At 37.5% G+C, this 26,088-nt stretch overlaps 1 protein-coding gene and 2 pseudogenes across 2 annotated transcripts in view; 2 read left to right on the top strand and 1 right to left on the bottom strand.

Annotated features, from left to right (window-relative positions):
• LOC109054363 (roundabout homolog 2-like) overlaps window positions 1–13,353 on the top strand; it is a 58,568-nt gene extending 45,215 nt beyond the window's left edge. The window contains exons 14-18 of the mRNA XM_042740054.1: window positions 3,161–3,263; window positions 5,648–5,885; window positions 6,185–6,350; window positions 7,067–7,194; window positions 13,168–13,353. Coding sequence (XP_042595988.1) covers window positions 3,161–3,263; window positions 5,648–5,885; window positions 6,185–6,350; window positions 7,067–7,194; window positions 13,168–13,353 — 821 coding nt within the window. The remainder of the gene's footprint in view (window positions 1–3,160; window positions 3,264–5,647; window positions 5,886–6,184; window positions 6,351–7,066; window positions 7,195–13,167) is intronic.
• Window positions 13,354–15,185: 1,832 nt separating this feature from the next.
• LOC122139803 lies at window positions 15,186–17,695 on the top strand (annotated as a pseudogene).
• A 724-nt stretch (window positions 17,696–18,419) lies between these two features.
• On the bottom strand, window positions 18,420–23,861 carry LOC122139802 (annotated as a pseudogene). Its single transcript, XR_006156551.1, has 9 exons — window positions 23,710–23,861; window positions 22,438–22,650; window positions 21,878–22,082; window positions 20,466–20,618; window positions 19,828–20,387; window positions 19,548–19,750; window positions 19,260–19,459; window positions 18,947–19,180; window positions 18,420–18,861 (listed from the first exon to the last, which is right to left on the bottom strand). The product of XR_006156551.1 is annotated as a heat shock cognate 71 kDa protein-like (transcript).
• Between the last annotated feature and the right edge of the window lie 2,227 nt (window positions 23,862–26,088).

A 26,088-nucleotide genomic window follows, 5' to 3' on the forward strand; every position in this document is an offset into this window, starting at 1 on the left:
ATCCATGGACGTAAAAGCATGTCCCCTACACACTGCTGTCCTAAACAGAGCTACACAGAGGGAAAAGATTACGAGTTCAAAATGAGACCGTATTACAATGAGTTTCAGGGGATATGGACAGTGAAATAGCTGTGGTTCGCACTCCCTGATGAAGGCAAGACTGTTTTGATATGCAACTCAAGTCTTTAGCTTTAAGTGGCATGACTTTCATTTTACCTCTCAAACTTTTGCTGTAATGTTAATGTTTTGACAGTTTGCCCATCATAATTTCTGTTTTAGCAGTTAAGTACAAAACACAAGAGAAACCACAAACGGCCCTCCTCAGGGACGTCACACGTGGTGCACCACAATTAAGTAAAACACAGTTCAACCGTGCGAGTGTCAGATGGGGTCAGCCTCCGTCCCCCAGATGTGTCCAGGAAGCAGCTCTGATCTACTAGAGGTATCAGGGTGAGCCACTCTTCGTGGTGATACTCCCTTTATGTGGAGAGCCTCTCAGTGACCACTATGGGATAATAGTAATGGCTGAAGTCTGTTTGCTGGGGTCTGATCCGAGTACAGGTGTGGTGTTTAGGGCAACTGAACGAGTCTCAGCAGGATGATCAAACCAGGAGGTGGATGGGGATACACTGTGGGTGCTGTTGGACGGGCTGTTGCAACACCCGAGTCTGAACGATGGAGTATCGCGATGCAGGTCGCAGCGGTGACAAATTGAAACAGGAGTAATCCCACTAAAAAAATAAAAAAAAATAGCCAACCAAAATGTTCTCTTCCTGAGTAGAGTAAACTGCCATCATTTCTCACCGGAGAGTGTCCTGGTCAGCCTCTCCCAGGAGCTTGTGCAGAAGAGCTCCTACTATACTAAGGTGAGCTTGTTTTGGAGAGCTCTCACGTGACCACTAGGGAAAATACATGATGAAGCCTGTTTCGGGTTTTTCTAAACTGTAGGTCATAGATGTTCAACAAGTGTGGATGGGTTTACCAGAGTTGTCATACCTAGTTGCCCGAGCTAGATCGGTGCAGCGGTGACAATGCAGGAATGGGCACTTCTAGCCAACCCGTGTCATCTTCCTGATGAGTACTGCACATTTCGCTCACCCAGGAAAACCTAACTTAGTAGCTTGATTTGGACACACATGATAGCTGGTTTCGAACTGTTCTAAGCTGAAATAACAAACATCGTTACCAGGTCGTCATACTAGATGCAGCTAGGTGCACCCTAATGAGTGGCTTGATTCAAATAATAACGCTGCGTCCACGCCTGGCAAGGTAGATGATCCAGATGAACCAGATGAATGCCAGCACTGACCAGATAATAAACAGCGCTGTAGGACCAATAACTGTTTTGGCCAGCTAATTAAGCTGATCCAAATAACAACCAGTTTAGACCTGCTAATAAGATTTTGGTGTAGCTTAATAACATACTTCAACAAGCCAAATAACCAAAATGCCCGTGGAGTTAGCGAATAAACTAGTTTTGACTATATACATAACCACATTTTGGCTAGCTAAACGCCCGATTGAACCAGTTAAAAGCAGCGCAGTACCTGATACAAGTGTAGTAACCAGCTTGAGCACCTATACAATGGGCCCCTGGTGACCAGTAAATAGGACTGGCTTGATCCAATACTAATAACACAGTTTAGACTTGTAAATAAACCATTTTGGCTAGTTAGTAAACCCCCCTGTTTGGAAAAGCTAATGACCTGAATAAAACTTAGTATTTGACTAGAGTAATAACCCTCTGTTGGCCAGTAGTAATGGCCAGATCTGAACAAGTGATAATCTTCTTGGACAGGCTTTACCGCTAATGCGCAGGCTTGTGTTCCAGATACTAACCACAGCTAGGTCCAGCTATTAATCCTGCATACCATGTTTTGTGCCGGTTTCCCAAACACAACGCTGCCAGTTTAATTCTGGATTTTGGTCCAGCAGGTTTATAAAAACTATTTACCACACACTCTCGTGATGGTGACATTTCTCCCACCTAACCAGATTCTTAATCACAGACATTTACTCTTATTTTATGTTAAGGGAATCGAAAATGTATAGGATATCTGCATGTGGTGTCCGTGGCAGATAGATCGCTAGGGGAAATTATGCATTTTGTGATGACATGATTTTCCTGTCCAAGACAAGAAGCATTTACTCTTCTGTTGTCTTTTCCACATTTTCACACATACTCGCTCTCTATTGCACGTTTTCCCATTTCCGCACTTCTATCTGGTCTGTATCCAAGAGGGAGTGAAGCTAACTAGAGTTCACAGTCCTTGTCCGTGGTGAAGGCTGATAGTGTCAGGCCTATCCGGAGCAGATCCACAGATGGTGGTCCGTAAGCCCGCTTTCAGCGCCGGGGTTGGTTAATCATGTTGGATGGGTATAAATGGGTTTGCAGCGCAGTGGATCTACTGCAGACACCAGAGCTAGGAAAGACACTTGGACACTTTACTATAGTCCTTTGCATATACGCCCGGACAAGTTAACCTTCTTTCCATCACTAGCAGCAAAACTAACAATGAGTAGTGTCTTCAAACTCCTGATTGTCAAAAGAGCTTGGGGATATAAATTCTTTGTCATATTTTTTTTATTTAGTCGCACTCTCTCGGTGGTGATGGGTTTTTTAGGATCATGATAAATGGAAGAGGTCTGTATCATATGAGAGAATTTCACAATTACATATACTATATTATTATTCCTGTAAAAAATAGTGTAACACTTTGTTATATATTTAATGCCACAATAATTTATTTTAAATCTTAATGGCCATGTTTGCTGAGGTCAAACTTGGGTAAACTACCCTTGGCTGGCTGACTCGTGGCCGACCAGCAACTTCACTCAGAAGAGATCAAAGACTCGGGAGTAACTGCGTGTTGCCTATGAGGCAGACTTGATTCCAGCCGATCAATACTACATACATAATACTTATCTGTCCTGGGCGTTCCACCCTACATATATGGGTACTGTCCACCACATACAAATCCAAATCTCCTAATAACTCATTACATCTGATATTCCAGCTTACAGGATTATCTCAAGTAATCCTGATGCCAGAATGAGGAGTAGTACAGCTCAGCCTCTTACTTGAAGTGCGCCATTATACGTACGCATTTAAACCCGACCGAGGCATATGGGCATGACGTATGTCTGCCTGTACTCTCAGGGTCCAGGACCCAATACACCAAGCACACCAGTCATCTCCCAAAAACTGACCTCTACAGTATGGCGCAGGACCTGGATCGTGGAGCCTTTCAGGCCAGCCAACAGTGGAGAAGCTTGATGCAAAAACTTCTAGTACCAAGAGGGCGAATAATGGTAGGACGCCTAGGGCCATTGATTTTCCATCATGAGGGCTTACGGGATTGGTCCTTTAGGTATTAGGCGAGAATATGAAGACAGATGTGGCAACAAGTGCTGCACACAAATGCTAATGTCAATTTTTATGCCAGACTGGGACTTGAGTTTAGCCTTGTTTCATGCGTGTATATACAGCCAAAAACTGCATAGAAAGCAGAGTCGTCTAGGACACCACCTACTTCACCAACTCTTGGTATGATGTGTTGTCCCTACATTCAGTACAAAACAAGGAGGATCAAAACACAGTGACTAATGAACACAGGTACAACCATTCTAGAAGCAGAACAGTTAATATCATTATCCAAGATAAAGCCTGGTAGTTTTATGGTAAATGTACAAAAAACACATGTCGTGATCAGTAGTGCGATGATCCCAAAGCCCATGTGGTAACATGTTCATTTGAACTGGGTTTGTATCTGAAAAACATGGTTTATTACCATGTTTGATCGTCCACAACACTGTGGTACAGTAAAAGAAATAACACTCAAAAAAAACTGATAATATATGGTAAATGTCAACAAAGCGCCTATGCTATTTCTGTATGTCAAAACATGACCAGGGTACTTGATCACAAAAATCCATTTTGATACCAGCAGTCAAAGCTCTTGGTAACCTTGTCAAAAACATCATAAATACACATGTGGGGGCGTCCATACTGCTAATGGTATATAAAAAAAATCATGGTATTCACCCTGGTGCATGTCCAAAAGCGAATTAATACTGCAGTGATTAAACAACATTGTAATGCCCTCCCTCCCTTCGATGCGATGTCAAAAATGTTGTATAATAAAAAATAAACATGCTTATACCATAGGTACCATGTAAAATACACATGGTACATATCATGACGTCAACATAGTGCCATAAAACCATGGTACCACATGTCTGAACAGAATATGGTCATTGTTTTAAACACACCAATCTTTATACTAATGGTGTACAAAAATGTGACCCTTTATCGTGAATCACAATAATATGAGTGCCATTAGTGTGATTATAAAAACCATATGTAATAACAATAATGACTGCCTAATAAAAACTTGTGGTACAAATTAACAAACATGCCTACATACCATGGTAGTAGTGTCCAGGGGATCCAAGGCGTTCCAATTTGTTAAAATAACATGGTAGTAGAATAATAGTCCATATTGCAAAAACAGTCGGATAGTCAATCTCAAATAGGAACATGGTAATTGTTCAAAACAGTAGCCATGTGGAAATACGCAAGACAGTGGCGACTATCCTAAAAAAATGCGGGTAACAGATGAAAAAGACACGACATGCATAGTTCTCGTTGAAAAATGTCTCAAATAAACCATCGAGGTACCATTGTTATAATACGCCATTGTGATATCATAGGTACCATTTTCAAGACCAGGGAGATGTGATTTAAATAACACCCATGATATAATATGATAATATCCAAATACACATGTGATAATACCTCGATTACTTTGTGATATTGTAGGTTAGAGTCTGCTCAAAACCTCATTTTCTAGACGATTTCAAGTACAACTTATATACAACTGCTTTTCAGTAGGCTGTCATACGAATGGTTTTTTCTTTAAGTATCAGACCTCTTTTTCGGGATCTTAATTCCTCCTTCTCAAGAAAAGGGAATCCCAATGATGGAACCCTGTGCAACATGGTAAAATGTGAGTCTGGGCGATAGACATTCGAGGTCTTATCTAAACGTGTATGGATGTATTCAGATCAAAGGACAGGGGCAATGATAGTTAGCGCTCTACGCCAAAGCCATCTGGCTGTTTGAAGCCGGCCCGCGGAGGCCAGGTCGCCAGACGCGGATTTCCGATATGCACTGACCTGTAAGGGAAAGCCTATTTAATTTTATGTTATCTCATTGTTTTCTAACGGGTTGGAATTGAAGCTGGAACCCACACATACTTCATACTACTTTGTCCTCAAGCTTTCTTCCTATTCACATTTCTAATTTTCTATCATCAGCTCCAGGGGATGAAACTGCTTGGACAAATTTTGAATAAAGCTTTGTACCAATGCTGTCTTTGTACCCCCATTGGATTCTCTTTATATTAATGTTTTCAACTTTTTCAAAGGGACCACAGTCTGGTTTTATTTAGCGCAGTCTTTTATCAGTAAATGAACATCACTGCTAGATGCATAAGGAGGTACAGAGTCTTTTGATATGTGCTTCTTGTGTGTGTTTGTATGAAGTTTCTGTATTCTTGCCTTGTTTTCAACCTAGTTTGTGTTGTAGTAGGTGTACAGAATATTTTAGGGGTAACTGGAATACCTAATGTTTACATCTCAATAGCCTGAGGGAGGATGAAGAGTGGTGGTCTCCACTGCCTGAGAGATCGTTTCTGATTGCGGGTCTGTGGAGGACTCTTATTGGGGGGGAGGACATAAGCCACTATGCCTTGGAAGGGGCAGACGAAAACCAAAAGGGCCCCACGCCATACAGTCTCAGTACCAACAGCAACTCTCACGCCCTCCCCAAGCGAAGAGCAGCTACCCGCCGCGCCACGGCACCATTCAGACCTGCTGCCACGGTCTCTAACACACACACCACACCACACCACACACAAAGGCATCAGGGCTCGACAGTCAGTAAAGGAATAGTTCACAATTGCCATTCACAAGACATAGTAATATAACAATTTATGTTTCATCTCTTTAAGATAAATCTTTTAAAATATCATTTCATATCGCGGTATTCTTTGTCTTATTATTATTAAAAATGTTTACTTTGTTACGTTGTCATGACAATAGCTTTAAATTCTGAATTTGCATAAAAAAAATCAAATAACAAACAAAAAAACCATAATTCATCATGTGTCCGTTCAAACAGGAAAACACAGTGTGCACACAATACACGAAGTTCTGCTCTTTTCCACCCAAAAGCGGAGTGTTAACCAAGACAGAGTATCTTAATGGACCGCGTTCCCAAACCACAGCCGGTCCTTGGAGAGACATTGCTGAATGGAGGAACGTTTCTCCAACCAACAAGGTTCAAAGTAGGCCCTTCATGCTGGAAAAATAACTGTTTTTATTAAATTGCTGATGATTATGTATGGCGTACATAATCATAAATCTTTGTTTACTTTAAACTTGCACTGCTATTAGGAGAATACACATCATTCACGTCCTCTTAAATTCAGAAAGCCCAGGCCTAAGAAGAAAATCTCAAAAGGATGGCCTTGCGAGACGTGAAGCATTGAAACCAGGGAGTAAGAATCCACATAGTTAATAAATTATTGATTTAAAGTAATTAAAGCAGTTTTTCTTCTATAATGATGGAGTGGATAGATGATCCATTCACACTTTTGGTTTGTGCGTGTCTGCAGACTTGCCTCCTCCACCTGAGCCCCCTCTGTAACGGAAGACCCACTCGAGCACCTGACAGACACACTGGACAACGGCGGGAGCAGGACGCCCCCACAACACAGAGAGAGAAGATCAGACCGCAGAACAGCTGCACAGTGGAGCACACAAGGTCAGACTTAAATGCAAGCAAAAAAACTTTGCTAGTAGAGATTGCAAGTATCACTATTAGTACTAAAAAATCAACCCCACAAATACCTTAGCACTTAACATTGCAATGCAATAAAATATGGTATGTAATAGTTTTACACCCAACATGTTATTAAATAAAATATAAAAATATCGTTCTGTGGTGTTGTTTTTAATTCTCACTGTATATTTGGACTGTTGTACCTATTTCACTGCACAGAGGAAGATTTAATCCAGTATTTCAAAGCAAACCAGCTGTCCAGCCACTGTTCCCTAAATCCAGAAGCTCTGCCTCTCAATCCTCCGCAACCTCGCGTTCCTTGGGGGCTGGAAGGAGGAGAAATGAGGGTTAGATGAGTTTGTGTTGGGATCTCTTCTGGTCTGAATAAGTTCATTAGTCACTGGCACACGCGTGGGGCCTTGGAGCATTGCAGTAAAATTAACAATCGATAAGCTCCAGGACACTGATTGGCGTGCAGAGCTGGGAAGCACACTAAAAATGAATCAGGCAAATGATTACATTTCCACTTTTTTAAAGAAACTATGTTGCCTCATGCGGTCTCCATGGTATTGATATTCCAATGAATATTAAAAATACGAATATATGTTTGCTGGTTAGAACTAGGTAGAATCTTACTGCATGTTACTGCTTTAATGTTTCCCAGAAACTTGATTGCTTGGCAACAAAATGACGACGATTTTATGTAACTTTGGGCTTGGTTATTTCAGAACATGATATGATGAGGGAGGAAGAAGTTGTCCTGTTGTTCACCACTCTACATGGCAACATATGCCGTGCAGTGTATATGCCTCCACGCTCTGGTCCTTCACCGTTTTTTTTTTTTCCTGTCATTTTGTCTAGGTGTTTTTTTAGAAATGTTTTTTTAAATGATCCATTGTTGTCCTACCTCTGTATGTATATAATTGTTTACAATGTTCTTGTGTGAGGAAAAAGGCATGCTGAAAGGTGTGCTATTTTATTTATTATTATTATTATTATTTATTGTATTTATTAGTTTAAAAAGAAAATCAAATGTTTAACAAAAAATTGTCCGAAAATTTTAGATGAACATGATGGTTTGAATGTATCTGGTGCATACATGTAACGCCTCAATGGTTGGCTACATGTAATAAAAAGGTGGTTTCAACATTTTTGTGAAAAAATATAGCAGATATTATCAGGCACGGTCTTTGTGAAACAAAAACCATCCAATGATACATTAGTAAGCCTATAGAATACCAAATGTTTCTTTGTTGTTAAGTCTCCTTACTATCATGTGCTCACTGAAAGGTTTTTTTTTTTCTCCTGGAGAATGATTCACGCCATGTCAGACTGTTTCCCACTAATGCATCAATCATTTGCAGTTTTACATGTTTCGGATTGCATACAAAAACACAATAAAACTCATGTTCTAAGACTTGCTTTACAGTACTGGTTACTGATATGGATTTCTTCCTGTATTATTTTGTCAATAACTGTGCACTTGGGTATGGAATTCATGAAAATGCATCATGGAAAATCTCCGTGTATTAAAATGCGTCACCAATCACGTTTGCATGAGGAATCTAAGACTCAATAGAAATGTAAGTGATTGTTAATTTAACAGTGATTCATACTGAAATATTGAAAATTCACTAATTTCATATCGGATTATATCTGTTCAAGTTTTAACCATTCGAATGCGCCGCATAAACTGAAATGAAGTACGCCTAGGTAATCATGCAATGGACATCACCTATTTTCAAGTTAAAAACCATAAGCCAGTAGGTGGCGAACAAGCGACTGTCTTTTTTGAGTGAGTCATGAAATATTTCTTTCAATCAGTTTGTTCAAAAAAGCCACCGATTTATTCATAAATGAAAACAAAGTCATTCAATCATTCTTTCATGCAATTGATAAAGATAAATTAAAATAGCATCCGATACTGTTCCGAATGCAGCGAAATTTTATTAGCTAGTCAATTGAATCAAACTTCACACAGTGATTCATTCTGGAACAAACACACCACTGCAGATTTCCTCAGAGACGAAAGATGACAAAGTAACTATCAATATTGTGTCTAAAAGATAAGTTGTTTCTTGAATATTGAACTGGATAAACAACAGCACTCTTGGCCGTATGATACTTCTTAATTATCTTCAATTATCTCTCATTAAATCTAAATGGACTAATATAGCCCAGTGCAGAGAGCGATCATCAGACCGTCTGAAATTAATATTGTACAAACGCCTACATCTATTATTTAGTATGCAAATTCTACAAGCCACTGAGTTGAATCCCTCACTTCATAAATTGAATTTACAGCAGCAGAAATAATTTGAACCCTGGAAGACTGTTATTTGAGATGTTGCAGTTGCAAAATGTAGCTTTAAGGACAAAACATAGGGGGGCTATTTGCGTCTAAAACAGCATCAGTGCAAGAGCATTCAACACAGCTGTCAACCGAAATGTGCATTTTTCAGTCGCTTAGAACACAAGCGCAAAAAATAAATAGACGACACGTTTAATGAATAGCCTACACAAGTCTGTTTTTGAGCAAATTAACTATGGCCTAGTTAAAGTAGGGTGGTTCAAGTCAGCAACACACGATGTGAACAAGAGGTGAATGTGAGTGTGTCTCACCTGAGACCGTCTTCTCAGGAGATCATTTTTAAATTTTAACAAAACACTTTCTGACCTCTGCATTGGTTCTGATATGACCCCACTCACCTCAGTCTAGTCCATTTGAATATTAGTAGGCAGCAAGCCCTGGCACAGGCTTTATTAACTCACATGTGGTGTATTTAAAACCTGTGGGTCCCTCTGGGTTTAAACGAGAGAAAGGAACATTTGAAAATGTATGCTAGTTGCTGTGCAGGCCGTTGCGAGGGATACGTGTGGGTATGCTGGGTATTTCCAGTTAAATATGGGTCAGTCCCTGTCCCCCAACACCCATTTCATATGGTATCGTGTGTTAAGAGAGATATTTGATGATATCTCCAAAGCACATCCCAGTGGTTCTTTGGGACAGCAGACATTATTAAAGCTTGATCTTTTTGGGGGGGAGTAAAGCACGCCAGGATTGATGAAGGTAGTCTGTGGATTAATACAAGCAACTTTGCAGTATGAGTTTTGGTAGGACAAGGCATTTTGTTCAAGATCGTATGCAAACGGATCCCACATTTGAGAGTTTGTGGGGAAGAGAAAATTGCTAAATAAAAACCAAGTAACTGATCCACCGATCTGTTTTTACCTTTAATAAATAAGTACATAAAAGTCAGCACTTTTTGTATTTTCACTGCAAGTATCATTTAAATTGAGTTGGGAACTATTACTGGCTGGGTGTTTTCATGACGGCTCTTTACTTTGATTTGTGTTCTTTCGTCCCACACTGTTTATGAATGCAGTGGATTAGGGTTTTATATTGTTATATTCATCCACATTGACAACTGAACCGTAGAGGAGCTGCTTGGGGCTCTACTCTCGTGAGTGTTTTTCCTATTTCAATTAATGTGGATTAACTGAGGGCTACAGCAAGGCCTGTGCTGGATCATTGTCTAATGAGGAGAAATGACTGACAGAATGCATTATTTCACAACATTTGTAAACATGGAAATATGTGCTCTAGAATGTGTAATGAGCTGCATCACTATATGAGATGCAAATGACTGTTACTTTTTGATTTTTCATTCAAATGTGAAATCTGAAAATACAGTTCCAATCACAGGCAGGAAGTAATATTTATTAATTTTACAATTCTGGCTCTGTCAGTACCCCCCCCCCCCCCCCCCCCCCCCCTGATAGATACGTCAAGTTCATAATCTGTTCTTGATTAGGCTAAAAGCCTTGAATATGCTTGAAATGATGAACAATAAATTCAACACCATTTGAATATTTATATATATAAAATAAAAAAAAGCCCTAGCAATGTGGATAACTGATTAAAACAAGAAACCATGAGAATCCGTCTTCACCTAGTGGTACTGTAGATCACAAGTTTTTGCATCCTACATATGGTGTGGACAATCATGACTGGGTCAGGATCCGAGTTGAGTGAGTTCTAACCAGCACAACAAGTCTCACACTCCAGACCTCATAAGTCTTGTTATCATGAAGTGATCCCAAAATACAGAGTTTGAGAAAAACATATGCCCATAAAAAACCTGTTTACCTGGTTAAAGGTGGTTCAAGCTGGCTAAGATGTTGTTTGACAGGTTTAGCATGGTCCAAATCTCTCTAAAACCAGCTAAAATGACCAGAGTCAGGAGACCAGAAAAAATGATTCAGGCTGGTTTTAAGTCATTTTTCAAACAGGTATATTTCAGAAGTCTTCTAAAATTGAGGCCTTATTTCACTACTTGCGTATTCAGTGTTTGAGCTCATTTTTGCTCTCTTGAAAAAGCACTGGGAGAAGATTGGAAACTCAATTGCTTGAAGCCATTGTTGTTTTTCAGTTGTAAAATGGATTTAGACGAGCACAAATCTAATTAGCCAATTAGCTAGCCAGCAGCACAGATCCACAGTGACGTTTGTTAGCCTAATGAATCCACCACAACTGCGTTGCTTGCCACGGTTCCCTCAGCACTCTGATATGAAGTGTGTGTCCCAAAATCAGCATTTAGCACCTCAGAAGCCATTCAGACAGGCAAAGGAGGATTACAGAGAATGTGATCATTTAGCCATTGTTGCGTCATTCCAAAATCAGCATCTACTGATGCAGAGGATGACATCATGAGGCATTACTTGCTATGCTGAGGGCATCCGCCTTGTACAATTTCACCCCTGGGAACAGAGAAATGAAGCTTGTATAATTGAGGAGATGAGTTAATACTGCATCACAAACTCTTCAATTATACAAGCTCAGTTTTCTCTCTTGGACCCCATGAATCTAGTTTCTGTCTCCACAAGTCATGTCATTAAAAAGCCCCTTTTTTCTTCCATTTCTTTGAAGCTGTTATTGTTCAGTTTGTGAAGTATTTTTTTTTATTTTTTAACTAGCCCCTAGACAACAAAACATATATATTTAAAAAACAAAACATGCATTTTTTGAGAAGGTACATAACATTTTGTTTTCCTTATGTTAGCAAAAAAGTATGATTCTATTAAGCAAAGAACCAAATTTTAACAATACATCAGTTGCATATGCTCTGCTTTTGTGGGATGAAAATTATGTAATGCTAATTGTTGGTGAAACTGAGCAGAATGCAGAAAAGCAAGTAAACTTTGAGTTACTCATGTGCATGTGCATATTAACGTAGAAAAAAATAACCAGTGGAATGCCAAAATAGGTTTTTGTGAGATGCCCCTCCAAAATAGAGGTCATTCATTGCTGTTTCATATGTCTGGTGTATTCTTTGGACGGAGGCCTATACTAGAATCTTAAATCCACCATAACAATTCTTTTTTTGGGTTCGTAACTTTCAGTGATGATGTTTTTTGTAGTTCCACTCCAAGTTAGCATCACCCAGCTTCCCTTTACAAAACCCAACAGAAATTTTCCACTGGCTTTTAGATCACTGCAGAAAATAAGCTCTGTGACCAGCTAAAGCAGGCCAAAACCTGGAAATGTGTAATTGCTCATAAAGATTCTTAAACATTTAGTTCATCTTTATAACCACCAGACTTTATTGCATGCATTTAACCACAAAAACCCATTAACAAAAACCCACGGACTTTGGGACGGTGGAACTGGAAGTGTGAAAATGTTAATTAGTTTCCAAGTTTTGGCCTACAAAAATCATCCCTGCAGCATCCTATAATAGTCTCAGGCCTTTACTGTCTCAGAAATGCCTGTAGACCTATTTAGGATAAGCAGTATGCAGTGTTGGGAAGGTTTTCTATTTCAGTTTACTTTTAATTAAAGTAATGTAAATGATTAAATTTGATAACATTTTGATTACTTTGCTAAAATTTCTAGCAAATGTTAACTCTTGATCAGTTAATCAACTCTCAGACAGATTGTAGCCTAAAGCTTTCATTGCCAGTGTGGATTGATGTAATTGGCAGAAGTGGTACACTGAAAATTCACCCAAGAGAACCAATCAAAAGCATAAGAATAGCATTGCTGTACTAAATGGTCTTTAAATGGCAGAAGGCATCGTTCACATCAAAAACAGGCAAAGCAACAAATTAATATTATTCAACATATCCTAGCTTTTTACAGAAAATATTCAGATGTAACTCCCTTTGTAATCTTTAATATTTTCATAAGTAACTGTAATTACACATTACAGTATGTTGAATATGGTTGCAGGCCACCATAACTTTTGCATACCAGACTGAGCCAAGACATGTTTTTATATGTAATATTGCAGGGCAGAATTGCTTGTCATCCCTTACAGAGACACTATGAAGAGTATAGCAGTATGATTGATGAGTATTTAGAGTACTACAAGCACTGCTATCAATACCCAGAGCAGACAGATGCTGTTGACAGGACAGGCGAGGAATCCCACATATCAAGAAATATCAAATATCCTCATATTCCCTATGCCACTTGGCCATGGATGTACATAGAAAGAGTTTAAAGTACTGCGTTCTCTCTGTTTATTCTATTTATGGTAAAACGTCTCCCTCTGCTGGTCAACTAGAAACATTTTAAACCCCAAAAGCTACTTTTGGCTGTAACAGCACCACTTTCATCATATGGGCTCCTCGAATCCTTTAACCAAATTCAAAGATACAACGTAGCCAAACCTTCATCACCAACTCTCCTGGAAAAATATATTAATCATTCACATTTACAAAGTTCCAGCTGCTACTTATGTTTCAATGTACACTGAAGAGGATTGATGTTTTATTAGTGTTCCTGTGGGCGGATGAGCTCTATATTTTATCTGTTCATTACTTTTCTATTTATTCAAGTCTATTGCATTACTTTAATGTGAAGGCTCTAGGTGGTATCTAATGTCTAAGTAGACATGGAGCTTTCAGGGGAGACACAATGTTCACGTTAAGGATTCTTAACCTTTTGGGAGACAGTTTATAATTACTCCACTAAAAAGAAGCTTTTGAAAATAAATGCCGAGCAGTAGACAATGTAGTAAAGTGAATGGATCAAATCATGACTGTGTAGTGCTTAGTGGGGAAAAAAAGTAAAGTAATTTTTGGACATTTATGTCATACTTTTGTATTTTTAAACATCATATATTTCATACATTCTTGCTGTAAAATAAAATAAAAAGTATATAAATTTATTGAAATGTCTCCTTGAAATTAACAGAAAGAAAGAAAAAATACTACAAATATTATAATGAATAAACCAGAATGAGACATGTTTTACAATTGCTTGTCATCTTGTTGTTAACTTTTCTATGATGTTTCTATATTGTCAATTGAAAGTACTTTGTCATCAGTATAGTGAAACTAGTGCTAAATGGTTTTGTATTTTCAGCAGATTCTCTTTAAGCACTCATGTGCCTCTCTGATTGGCTGACAGCTCTATTGTTGGTGTCCGCTCTCCACCCCAGCTCCTGTGCCCTCCACAAAAAAATAACTGCCAATAGCTCATGGAAATCTGCCAATACCTTGGCATAATTGAGCTTCACACTATTCAGTCTGCTAACATTTTTGGGGGAAAAAGAGGTAGGTTATTTTATTATATATATTTTTTCATATTGTATTTTGATTTGTTGTTGTGAATTGAGCTTTTACCAAATCCCTTCACACTTTACAAAAGGTGATTTTAGGCCATCAGTCATGTTCATCTAGTCGCTGCTGATGTGATTGGGGTTAAATGCTGTACTGTACAGGGGACATGTGAAAAATAGTGTTCACAAACTCATTTCTCTTTATTAGATAATTCATAAAAAGACATTGAAAACCAGTCATTAGAAATGATGCTATAGTAAGACACAAAAAGAACTAAATGAATGTTACATAACAAATTTAGAATTTAGATTTTTTTTTTTTTTACTTTGTAACTTAACCTCTGCCTTTTATGATGGTAAAACTGATAATAAACACTGTTGTTGTTCACTGAAACTAAAAGTTGTTTCCATTAATTAAAATAAAGATGAAATAAAATATAAATGTTAGATGAGAAACTTAATAGAAAAAAACAGAAAATGACTGAAACTTAAATAGCTAAAAATATATATATATATATATATATATATAAATTAAAACTAATAAAAATGACAAAAGCACTGTCAAATTTGCTAAAACTTAAATTAAATTAAAATGAAAACTGAAAATATATAAAATCAAAACATAATACATAGCATAATTAAATTAATCATATTTAATAACATTTAATACATTCATACTTGCTACAGTTTTTTAATTAATCTGTAATTAAAGTATTTTTACATATGTTTGGAATTAATTTTAGTATTGACTCATATTTTGTCTGTAGTGTGTCTGCAGGTGCAAGATGTACAGCTTTATGGGAGGTGGATTGTTTTGTGCAGGAGTGGGAAATATACTCCTGGTGATCTCCACTGCCACTGATTACTGGATGCAGTACCGCCAGTCTGGCAGTTACATGCATCAGGGCCTGTGGCGCTACTGTCTACCTGGAAAATGCATGACACTGACAGACAGCATTGGTGAGACTGTCACACCCTGGACATAAAATACGTACACTGAAAATTTTTACAAAGTAAAAAAAAAAAGACAACTAATCTCTGGTTTTATTTGAACAGCATATTGGGATGCCACCCGGGCCTTCATGATCCTTTCCATCTTAGCTTGTTTCTTTGGCATCATCATCGGTGTCTTGGCTTTCATCAATTACTCCTCCTTTAATGGATTTTGACAAAACCGTTTTGCTGCGGGAATTCTGTATTTCATGTCATGTAAGAATGTCAATGCATCCAATCCTAAAAATAACATTAATAAGTTAAATTATTCTTATATATCTAACTGACAGTACTGTATGTGAAGTCATTGTTTGTTTGCATTGTACATCCCAGGCTTCTTTGTGCTGCTGGCTATGGCTGTCTACACTGGGATGACAGTCAACTACTATGGAAAACGATATGGGAACTGGCGGTTCTCATGGTCGTTCATAATGGGCTGGGTTTCTGTGGTGCTCACTTTCTTTTCAGGTACACTTTATGTTTATGTGTTATGTCAGGTACACTTTATGTTTATGTTAATGAAATGAATATTCTGTTATAAATATACATAAATTTTTATTAAACTGAGATAAGAGTTAGAATATAGAATATTTTCTGTTGTACTCAACAAAATCCCACAGCATTTTACCTGGATAGTCCTTTAAAGAACAAGCATTAATCCAGAATAAATTAATTAAAGGGATAGTTTACCAAAAAAATTACAATTCTCTCATTCATTTCTCACCCTCATGTCATTCCAACACTGTAAGAAATTCATTCATCTTCAGAAAACAAATTAAGAAATTTTTTGATGAAATCCGAGAGCTTCTTACCCTCCATAGACAGCAACACAACTACAATTTCAAGGCCCTGAAAGATAGTAAGGACATTGTTAAAATAGTCCATTTGACATCAGCGGTTCAACCTTAAAGGGATACTCCACCCCAAAAAGAAAATTTAGTCATTAATCACTTACCCCCATGTCGTTCCAAACCCGTAAAAGTTTTGTTCATCTTCGGAACACAATTTAAGATATTTTGGATGAAAACCGGGAGGCCTGTGACTGTCCCATAGACGGCCAAGTAAATAACAGTGTCAAGGTCCAGAAAAGGTATGAAAGTCATCATCAGAATACTCCATCTACCATCAGACGTGCAATCTGGGTTATATGAAGCGTCGGGAACACTTTTTGTAAGCGAAGAAAACAAAAATAACGATTACTTTGTCAACAGTCTTCTCTGTGTTTCTCCATATCACCGATATGCTGTGAATGCTCTTCTGTATCAGCCGCGCCACAAGGATGCGCTGTTTCTACGTGTATTTAGCTTTGATTTGAAAGAAAACAGTGCATCCTTGTGGCAGATGGAGTATTCTGACGACAACTTTCATACCTTTTATAGACCTAGACACTGTTATTTACTTGGCAGTCTATGGGACAGTCTCAAGCCTCCAGGTTTTCATCCAAAATATCTTAAATTGTGTTCCGAAGACGTACAAAGCTTTTATGGGTTTGAAACGACATGGGGGTAAGTGATTAATGACAACATTTTCATTTTGGGGTGGAGTATCCCTTTAATTTAAGAAGCTACTAAAATATTCTTCTACGCAAAGAAACAATTATAATTTCACTCAACAATTTCTTGTCGACATGCCTTCATGAGAGTACCACGCATCCGTGAACAATCCTTTGATTGAAAACAAGGCACAGCACATCCAGGTCTACGTCAGAACGCTGGCTACTGCATCAGCAGCACCACACGCATGCGTCATGAACACACGTCGAAGACTGTCAGTGAAGAGAAGAAATTGTTGAATAAAGTCACTATTTTTGCATTCTTTATGCACAAAAAGTATTCTTGTATCTTCATAAAATTATGAAGCCATTGATGTCACATGTACTATTTTAACAATGTCCTTACTACCTTTCTTGGCCTTGAATGTGTCAGTTGTATTGCTGTCTATGCAGGGTCAGAAAGCTCTTGCATTTCATCAGAAATACCTTAATTTGTGTTCCGAAGATGATCGGGTGTTCTAAATGGGTGAACTATCCCTTAAATGTTACATCATGACAACATGGTCAGTGTCTTTCAGTAAGGAGTAAAGATGAGTGAAGTTGTTGCTAATGTAGTAGTTATTAATATCCCTCGTCTTTCTCTTACAGGGATCTTCTATATGTGTGCTTACCGGATGTATGAACCGAGAGGCCCCATGACGCGCTGATGCTTCTCATCTTAGATCTGCTATTTGATCCATTCAGTCTGAATGTGTAAAATCCCATAACAAAAACTAATAAATTACTAATACAGTACTTATTCAGTATAAAATTTTGTTTATATTCTGTGTATTTCCTATACAAACTAATAAGATGTGCAGATCAGGTTGGTACCAAAATAGACTATATATTTTAGTTTATAGAAGAAAACAACATTTAGAAATCTTGCTTTTAGGCTGATATTTAGATAATTCTTTGAAGTTCTTGTAGAATTTTATATGCATTTAAGCAGTTTCCAAATATATACAGTATACAAAACTTTGGGATCAGTATGATTTTTAATTTTTTAATTTTTATTTTAAATGTAATTTATGATGTCAAAGCTGAATTTTCAGCAGCCATTATCATACTGTATTTTCAGTGTTATGTGATCTTTCAGAAATATTTTTAATATGCAATAAACATTCCTTAATATTTTTTCCTTAATTCCCTTAATTTTTTCCTTTATTCCTTAATATTATGTTATAATAATATATAGGGGAACTGTGACACTTTTTCAGGATTCTTTGATAAATGGAAAGTTGAGAAGAACAGCATTTATAAATCTTTTCTAACTAAATTAATGTTTTTATTGTCACTTTTGATCAAAAGAAACATCTAGCTGAACAAAAGTTTTAATTTCTTTTAAATATGTTTTTTTCTGATTTAAAAATTTTGATTTTTCCCTGCTTTAAATTTCTTTAATAAAATACACTGCAACAACTTTACTTTACTGTATTTCAGACTTTTTATTTTAAGGAAGAACATTAACCACACAGCATTCACTTTGTGAAGAGCAAATACTTTATTGTCAGTGTTCGACACACCAGAATGTGATGCATATGCAGCATTTTTTACATGTTTAACATGGGAACAAAAACATGCTGCTCAAAACAGCTACAAAGCAAGCAGGTAACAAAACTCATGAGTTATACATCAACTCACAACTGGTCAAAAATAAATATTTTAGAAACATGCGAAAGAGAAAGCTTACTTGTGAAGGTGCTCCAAACAGTGAGAAACATTCTCAGAATAATTTAATCAACTTCTTCAATGGTTGGTCCAGAGGATCCACCTCCACCAGGGGCACCTCCAGCTCCTGAGAAGCCTCCAGGCATTCCTTCTGGCATCCCACCAGTGCTCTGGTACAGCTTGGTGATGATGGGGTTGCACACCTTCTCTAGTTCCTTCTGCTGATGCTCAAACTCATCCTTCTCAGCTGTCTGTACAGAAATGACAAAAGGCAGTGAGTACTATGGATGCACAAAGATGACTGGACATCTCGGCCACAAAGGTGGAGAACCATACCTGGTTTTTGTCCAGCCAGCTTATGACTTCATTGCACTTGTCAAGGATCTTCTGCTTGTCCTCATCGCTAATCTTGCCCTTGAGTTTCTCATCTTCAACTGTGGACTTCATGTTGAAGGCGTAGGACTCAAGGCCATTCTTGGCAGCAACCTTTTCTCTTTTGGACATCATCCTCAGCCTTGTACTTCTCAGCTTCCTGGACCATGCGCTCAATGTCCTCCTTGCTAAGACGTCCTGGAAAAAATTGGGACCTTTGATTAGGACTTTGGTTTCCAATAACAAAAGACAATCAGGAGATCAAGAGTTATGTTACCTTTGTCATTGGTGATGGTGATCTTGTTCTCCTTGCCGGTGCTCTTGTCTACAGCAGAGACATTCATGATGCCATTGGCATCAATGTCAAAGGTTACTTCAATCTGGGGGGACACCACGCGGAGCAGGAGGGATGCCCGTCAGCTCAAACTTCCCCAGCAAGTTATTGTCCTTAGTCATTGCTCTTTCACCCTCATACACCTACAGTAGAGGAATGCATTAAATGGGAAACTTTGCCAGAAACTGTGGACAAAAAAAAAAAATAAAAAAAATATAAACATCTGCTCACCTGAATGAGGACACCAGGCTGGTTGTCGGAGTAAGTGGTAAAGGTCTGCGTTTGTTTGGTTGGGATGGTAGTGTTACGTTTGATCAGGATGGTCATAACGCCACCAGCAGTCTCAATTCCCAAGGACAGAGGAGTAACGTCCAGGAGCAACAGGTCTTGGACATTCTCAGACTTGTCTCCAGACAAAATGGCTGCCTGAACAGCTATAAAAAGGAAATATGTCTCTAATAGGACATTCATGGAAGATTAGGCCATTCAAAATGTTGTCCATTTTCATTACCTGCTCCATATGCGACAGCCTCATCTGGATTGATGCTCTTGTTCAGTTCCTTCCCATTGAAGAAGTCCTGGAGCAGCTTTTGGATCTTTGGGATACGGGTGGATCCTCCAACAAGCACAATTTCATGAACCTGAGACTTGTCCAGTTTAGCATCACGGAGGGATTTCTCGACCGGATCCAACGTGCCACGGAAGAGATCGGCATTGAGCTCTTCAAACCGAGCCCTGGTGATTGAAGTGTAGAAATCGATTCCCTCATAAAGAGAGTCGATTTCGATGCTGGCCTGAGTGCTGGAGGACAAAGTGCGCTTTGCCCGCTCGCATGCTGTGCGCAGCCGACGGACAGCCCTCTTGTTGTCGCTGATGTCCTTTTTTATACTTCCGCTTGAACTCTGAGATGAAATGGTTTTTGACCATGCGATTGTCAAAGTCTTCTCCGCCAAGGTGAGTGTCTCCGGCTGTGGACTTGACCTCAAAGATGCCGTCCTCAATTGTAAGAATGGACACATCAAAAGTGCCACCACCAAGATCGAAGATCAAGACGTTTCTCTCAGAACCAACCTGGTACCAGACAAATAAATCAGTTGTATTCAACAATTACTCCTTTAATATTGTTGTAAGTAAAAGTAGCACACTTACTTTCTTGTCCAGACCATAGGCAATGGCAGCAGCAGTTGGCTCATTGATGATTCGTAGAACATTGAGGCCAGAGATAGTCCCAGCATCCTTAGTGGCCTGGCGCTGAGAGTCATTGAAGTAAGCAGGTACTGTAATAACAGCATTCGTGATGGTCTGTGAACACAGTTTCATGAAGTGTAAGTTAACAGCTGATTCTTTTTACTGAAGTCATCCTCTGAATTAGAAAGTTCATGTTTAAGACGTGTTATTCAAAAAGGCCTCTTTCATGCTTTAATAAACTACTGTGTGTCAATGTTGACAGGTTAGACATGTAAACATCTTTAAGGCCCCGATATACTTCAAATGAAATCGAAGAACGAACTGATATGACGTCATTTTGAACAAAATCAGTCCGAAACGAAGTTTGTTTTGAGTTTGTTTCGGCAGTTCGAAACAGCTCACCAAAGCGAACTTTCTGGGTGAATTCGTTTTGGCTCCTAAACACCTTTGAGCTTCCATTGGTCCGTGGCGGTTATGCAACCGGTGGATGTGTTCTGAAATTCCACCTTCTTTGACGTGCAATTTTTTTTTTCCCGGTTCGTATCTCATCCATTGGAGGTCATTCGGGAGAACAACATCTGCAAGTCACTAGCAACATAAATACACTGCGTCGAATAGCTGAGCGGCCACAGATATATCCACACCTGTACAAGAAAGCATTTAATTCCTAGAAAGAAATTTCAATGAAGCCTGGTATTGACGAAGTTATGCAAAAAGTAACGTAGAGAAACATCAGATGCAAGTTTTCCGAAGCCATGAAAAGAATGAAAGGAAAGAGTAAAGATATAAGGTAGCAAGTACCAAATACATGTGTTTTAAATAAATGTTACACCATACTACTGCTACTGCTGTTGTTGTTCTTTCAATAAGCAAATTTAAAAGGTAAATGAACACTGATTATATAAAGTAAGATTTGAGATGACTCCAGTATTTGTTCCACATCATGCTAAAGTTTTCAAACTATGAGCCATTCACACTTAAAGACTGATTATGGGAATGGAATGGTTTTTTGTATTGCAAACATGATACTTGACTCTAAACTGCTGCTAATCATTATTCTTTTGTCTATAATATTCTGACCATTGGTACCCGTCTCACACATCATTGCATCTTTATTGTGCTTAGGAGATACATGGGAACGTCGCTACACATGTTTACATTAATCTACACCCCGCCTCCGGCAGCCCGGGGGTTTTGGAATGTTCGGAAACAGTACACCGCCGCTCAGACATTTCAAACTTATTTTTGCCGCCAAACGAAGAATGAAAACGAACTTCGTTTGAAGTATATTGGCCTTTAGACCTACAGCAACAAGAGAGATGGTTTCTCAGAACCATTAGCAAATACAGATACTGTGTTTGACAGAAACCTACTTTTCCAAGGTAAGCCTCAGCAATTTCGTCATCTTTGTAAGCACCATGGAAGAAATCTCCTCTGGGTAAAAGGTCTTGGTCTCCCCTTTGTATTCAACTTGAACTTTGGGGCGTGAGCTGTCATTAATAACAGTGAACGGCCAGTGCTTCATGTCTGACTGCACAACAGAGTCATCAAACCGCCGTCCAATGAGCCTTTTTGCATCTAGAGAAACAAATATGGCAACAAACTCTGAACATGTTCAACAATACATAAATAACCGTATAAATATGTTTGCAAATAGCCTAAATTCATACTATTTTGCTTAAATGAAGACTAAAAAACAACTGTTTAGCTACATTTAGATGTACAATATGCAAATTTAAAGTTTCATTTTGAGATTTGCTAAAGATTACACATACCGGTGTTATTAAATTATTTGTGTTTAAATCTTAACTGAGTGAGTGTAATCTAAATGTAACACTACAGGAAATTAGTATGCACAATTAACTGTCCAATATTGGTTGATACAGATACATTTTTAAAAATCTCAAATTATATAATGCATAAAGCTGCTTACCAAAGACTGTATTGGTGGGGTTCATTGCTACTTGATTTTTGGCAGCATCTCCAATCAGCCTCTCTGTGTCTGTGAATGCTACATAACTTGGTGTGGTCCTGTTACCCTGGTCATTGGCAATGATTTCAACTTTGCCATGCTGAAAGACCCCCACGCAGGAGTAGGTGGTCCCCAGATCAATGCCAACTGCTGGTCCCTTAGACATGGTTTCTGCTGGCAGCAAACACACATGGCAGTGGTTAATATATAGTGATGGAATATATTTTAAGCATCCAACCCAAGCCTTCCAAAATATGGGATGTATATTTGTTTGATATCATATTCATACTGTAGCTCAATTCATTGTTTACACTATATGGCTGTTTAGTCGGGAAGCTTTATTGGCACACTAGACATCAGATGATCCTGTGGCCAACATGGACCACAGAGCGGATCAGCTGTCACTGTGTTAAAAGATGCTCCTTTAAACAGAGCTGAGGAAATCACTTCACAACAGCTTTATCATTCCTTAGGTTTAATTAGTGATTATATGTCTATAAATAAAAACCATGACAAAAAAGTCAAGTCGTTCCAAGACTTTCTTCTGTGGAAAATAAAGGCCAGAAAGAATTTCAGCTGAGTAAAATGACAAAATATTAATTTTGAGTGAACTATCCCTTTAAGATAACTGACTGCCTATGAGGGAAAGTTAATGTTCAGTTTCCTTTCGTTTGCTCCAAACTATTATGCAGCATTTGTGATTTCCCTAAGCATTCCTGAATTGGAAAAACTGGGAGTGTCTTATTCCGGAATCATCTGCTGTTAGAACATTCCACAGCCCCTAATCAAGCCCGCGCACAACCACTCAAATGGCATCAATTATTAACGTTCTAGAACATTCCATATTATCGCAGAATGCAGATCAAACGCAGTTAAAAATATTAAAATCACATTTAGCTAGCGCTTTTGTAATTTCCTCATTCGTGTTGGAAATGTTAGCGGAATGACAGCGTCTGTCTTTCCCTTACATCACTTTATGATTGACGACAAAAAGAAAATCATAGCTTAGGGACAACATGAGGATGAATAAATGATAACAGTATTTTGACTGTTAAGTAAACTGTACCGTTAAGTTGCTAAACTATCAAGCCTGAACAACATCAAACTCAACGCATATTGGTACGTCTTAGTATTCTAATATTAGCAACTGTGCAATAGTTTGTTTATAATTAAAAAAAAAACTAAACTCTTTAACTTTAAACGCATAATAACAACATTCATCATAATGCTCACCAGAAACGCTGTGAGTCTGTCAATCACCTGTGGTCTCGCAGCGCGCGCTGTCTGCAGCAGAAGGCAGAAGTGTGCCGTTATGCGCTTAAGACTCTTCCTGAGAACAGTCCAGAACATGGAACGAGCGCAGCAGCAGCCAATCACCTCGCGCGGACGCTGAGGCGTTCAGCGTTGGAGAACGCCAGCAGAGTTCCGCATATTACACAGCAGAATGTTCCTAAACGGAGGAAATATCGATCCATAGAGTTCTAGAACATTCCCTGGTAATTTAGAGTACTTTTGCACTAATCAGAAATCCAGTCAAATGGATGGTCATGGCTGTGTCAGTGAATATCGATTACAATAAGCATAAGGACTGAAGTAGTTTCACAGATGTGAACGATCAAAAATATATAATTTTATAAAATAACTTTTGTGTTCACTGAAACATTACCGTGTTTAAATAATACATAAACTTGAGAACCCAGCCTTTTGGTTTACTGTGTTTTCTAACATTAACGTTACACGCCACGTCCCTTTAAATGATGTCAGAAGAAGTCCTCAGGTATCTATCTATCTATCTATCTATCTATCTATCTATCTATTTATCTATATCTATCTATCTATTATAAATAATTTTGTCATCTCGAAGTTTCGGATCAATTTTTTGCGTTTTTTATATAATATATATATATATATATATATATATATATATATATATATATATATATATATTAGGGCTGTCAAATGATTAATCACGATTAATCACATCCAAAATAAAAGTTTTGTTTACATAATATATGTATGTGTACAGGGTATATTTATTATGTATATATAAATACACACACATAAATTATATATTTAGAAAATATTTTACATGTATATACATTTATATGTTTATATTCATATATTTTATTATATATAAATATATTTAATATCTAAACATAACATATTCTTCTTAAATATATACATGCATGTGTGTGTATTTATATATACATAATAAATATACACAGTATACACACATATATTATGTAAACAAAACTTTTATTTTGGATGTGTTTATCGTGATTAATCATTTGACAGCCCTAATATATATATATATATATATATATATATATATATATATATATATATATATATATATATATATATCTATATATATATATATATCTATATATATATAGATAGATATATATATATAATATATATATATATATATATATATATATATATATATATATCAGCTTTAGACACCTTTTTTTCTCAACGCTGTAACGGACAAAATTGGATTGGTTTAAAATAATTTTACACACAAATTGTTATAAAACAAACATGTACTGCTCATGTGTCCTTCATACCAATTTACTGAAAACAAATGTAACATTTATCATCATTTTCACATTTTTATATAGGACTGAAGCTAAAAATACACAAATTGTGTGTCTATGGTCTCTTTATTTTTGTAAAAAAATATTTTACATTTAAAAATTTAACTAAAACCACAATTTTATTGTTTTAGGCCTGAACATGCCAGATGGTAATCAGAAAGAAACACTTTTGTTCTTAATTGTTTTCCCTATGTTATATATTAATCTGACAAGGTGTGACAGGGTTGAAGACTGTTACACATTTGAAGGGATACATTGCCTTAAATTGATATTTTTGGTTTTGTATCTTTCTCATATTGTCTCCTTGTTTCTGGGTCAACACATCTGCATGGCCAACAATGTCTTTCTGCTGCAAATATGGGTGCAGTTTCTGATGTATGATGCTTGTCAACAGAAATATGAGTTGTCATGATTTTGGAGTATATATATTTACTGAAACCATGACTATTTTCTATATTTTTAAATTAAAATTATTAATAAATGAAGCAAATAACTCAACCATGTAACAAGTTTATAACCCCGTAACAATGAGAAATACGTATATTTGTGACAGGGTTGTGGTTTTTCACTCAAAATGCCCACTGCTCATCAGGAGAGTAGACCATTTATGGAAGCAATAAAATAAGTACATTGTATATACTTATGGATTAAAATAAAATGTTAAAATAATTTTGCATCTTAATTTTATTTGACGGGGTTGAGTTGTGAAGCTTGACAGTACCCTCTCAGACTATAACATGAAACATCAAAAATATGAAAATAAAAAGTATGATATTACTAACCATTTTCTGCACCACTATTAAAGAGACCTGAATGATGTCATTTCTGGTAAATGATGTCACATAAGAGTGGAGTCTAAATTATTTTGGGCATAGAATGGTTTATGTGACGGGGTTGAGTTCAGACTGAGGGACATAACTTTAAAGTCTGTTTTTTATAAAATATTTTGCATTTTTCAGAAAAATATTTTTACAAGAAAGGAACACAAGTAAATGCTTACATTGTTGCCCCA

The sequence above is a fragment of the Cyprinus carpio genome, chromosome B15 (assembly GCF_018340385.1).
Source record: "Cyprinus carpio isolate SPL01 chromosome B15, ASM1834038v1, whole genome shotgun sequence".
NCBI classification, from domain to species: domain Eukaryota; kingdom Metazoa; phylum Chordata; class Actinopteri; order Cypriniformes; family Cyprinidae; genus Cyprinus; species Cyprinus carpio.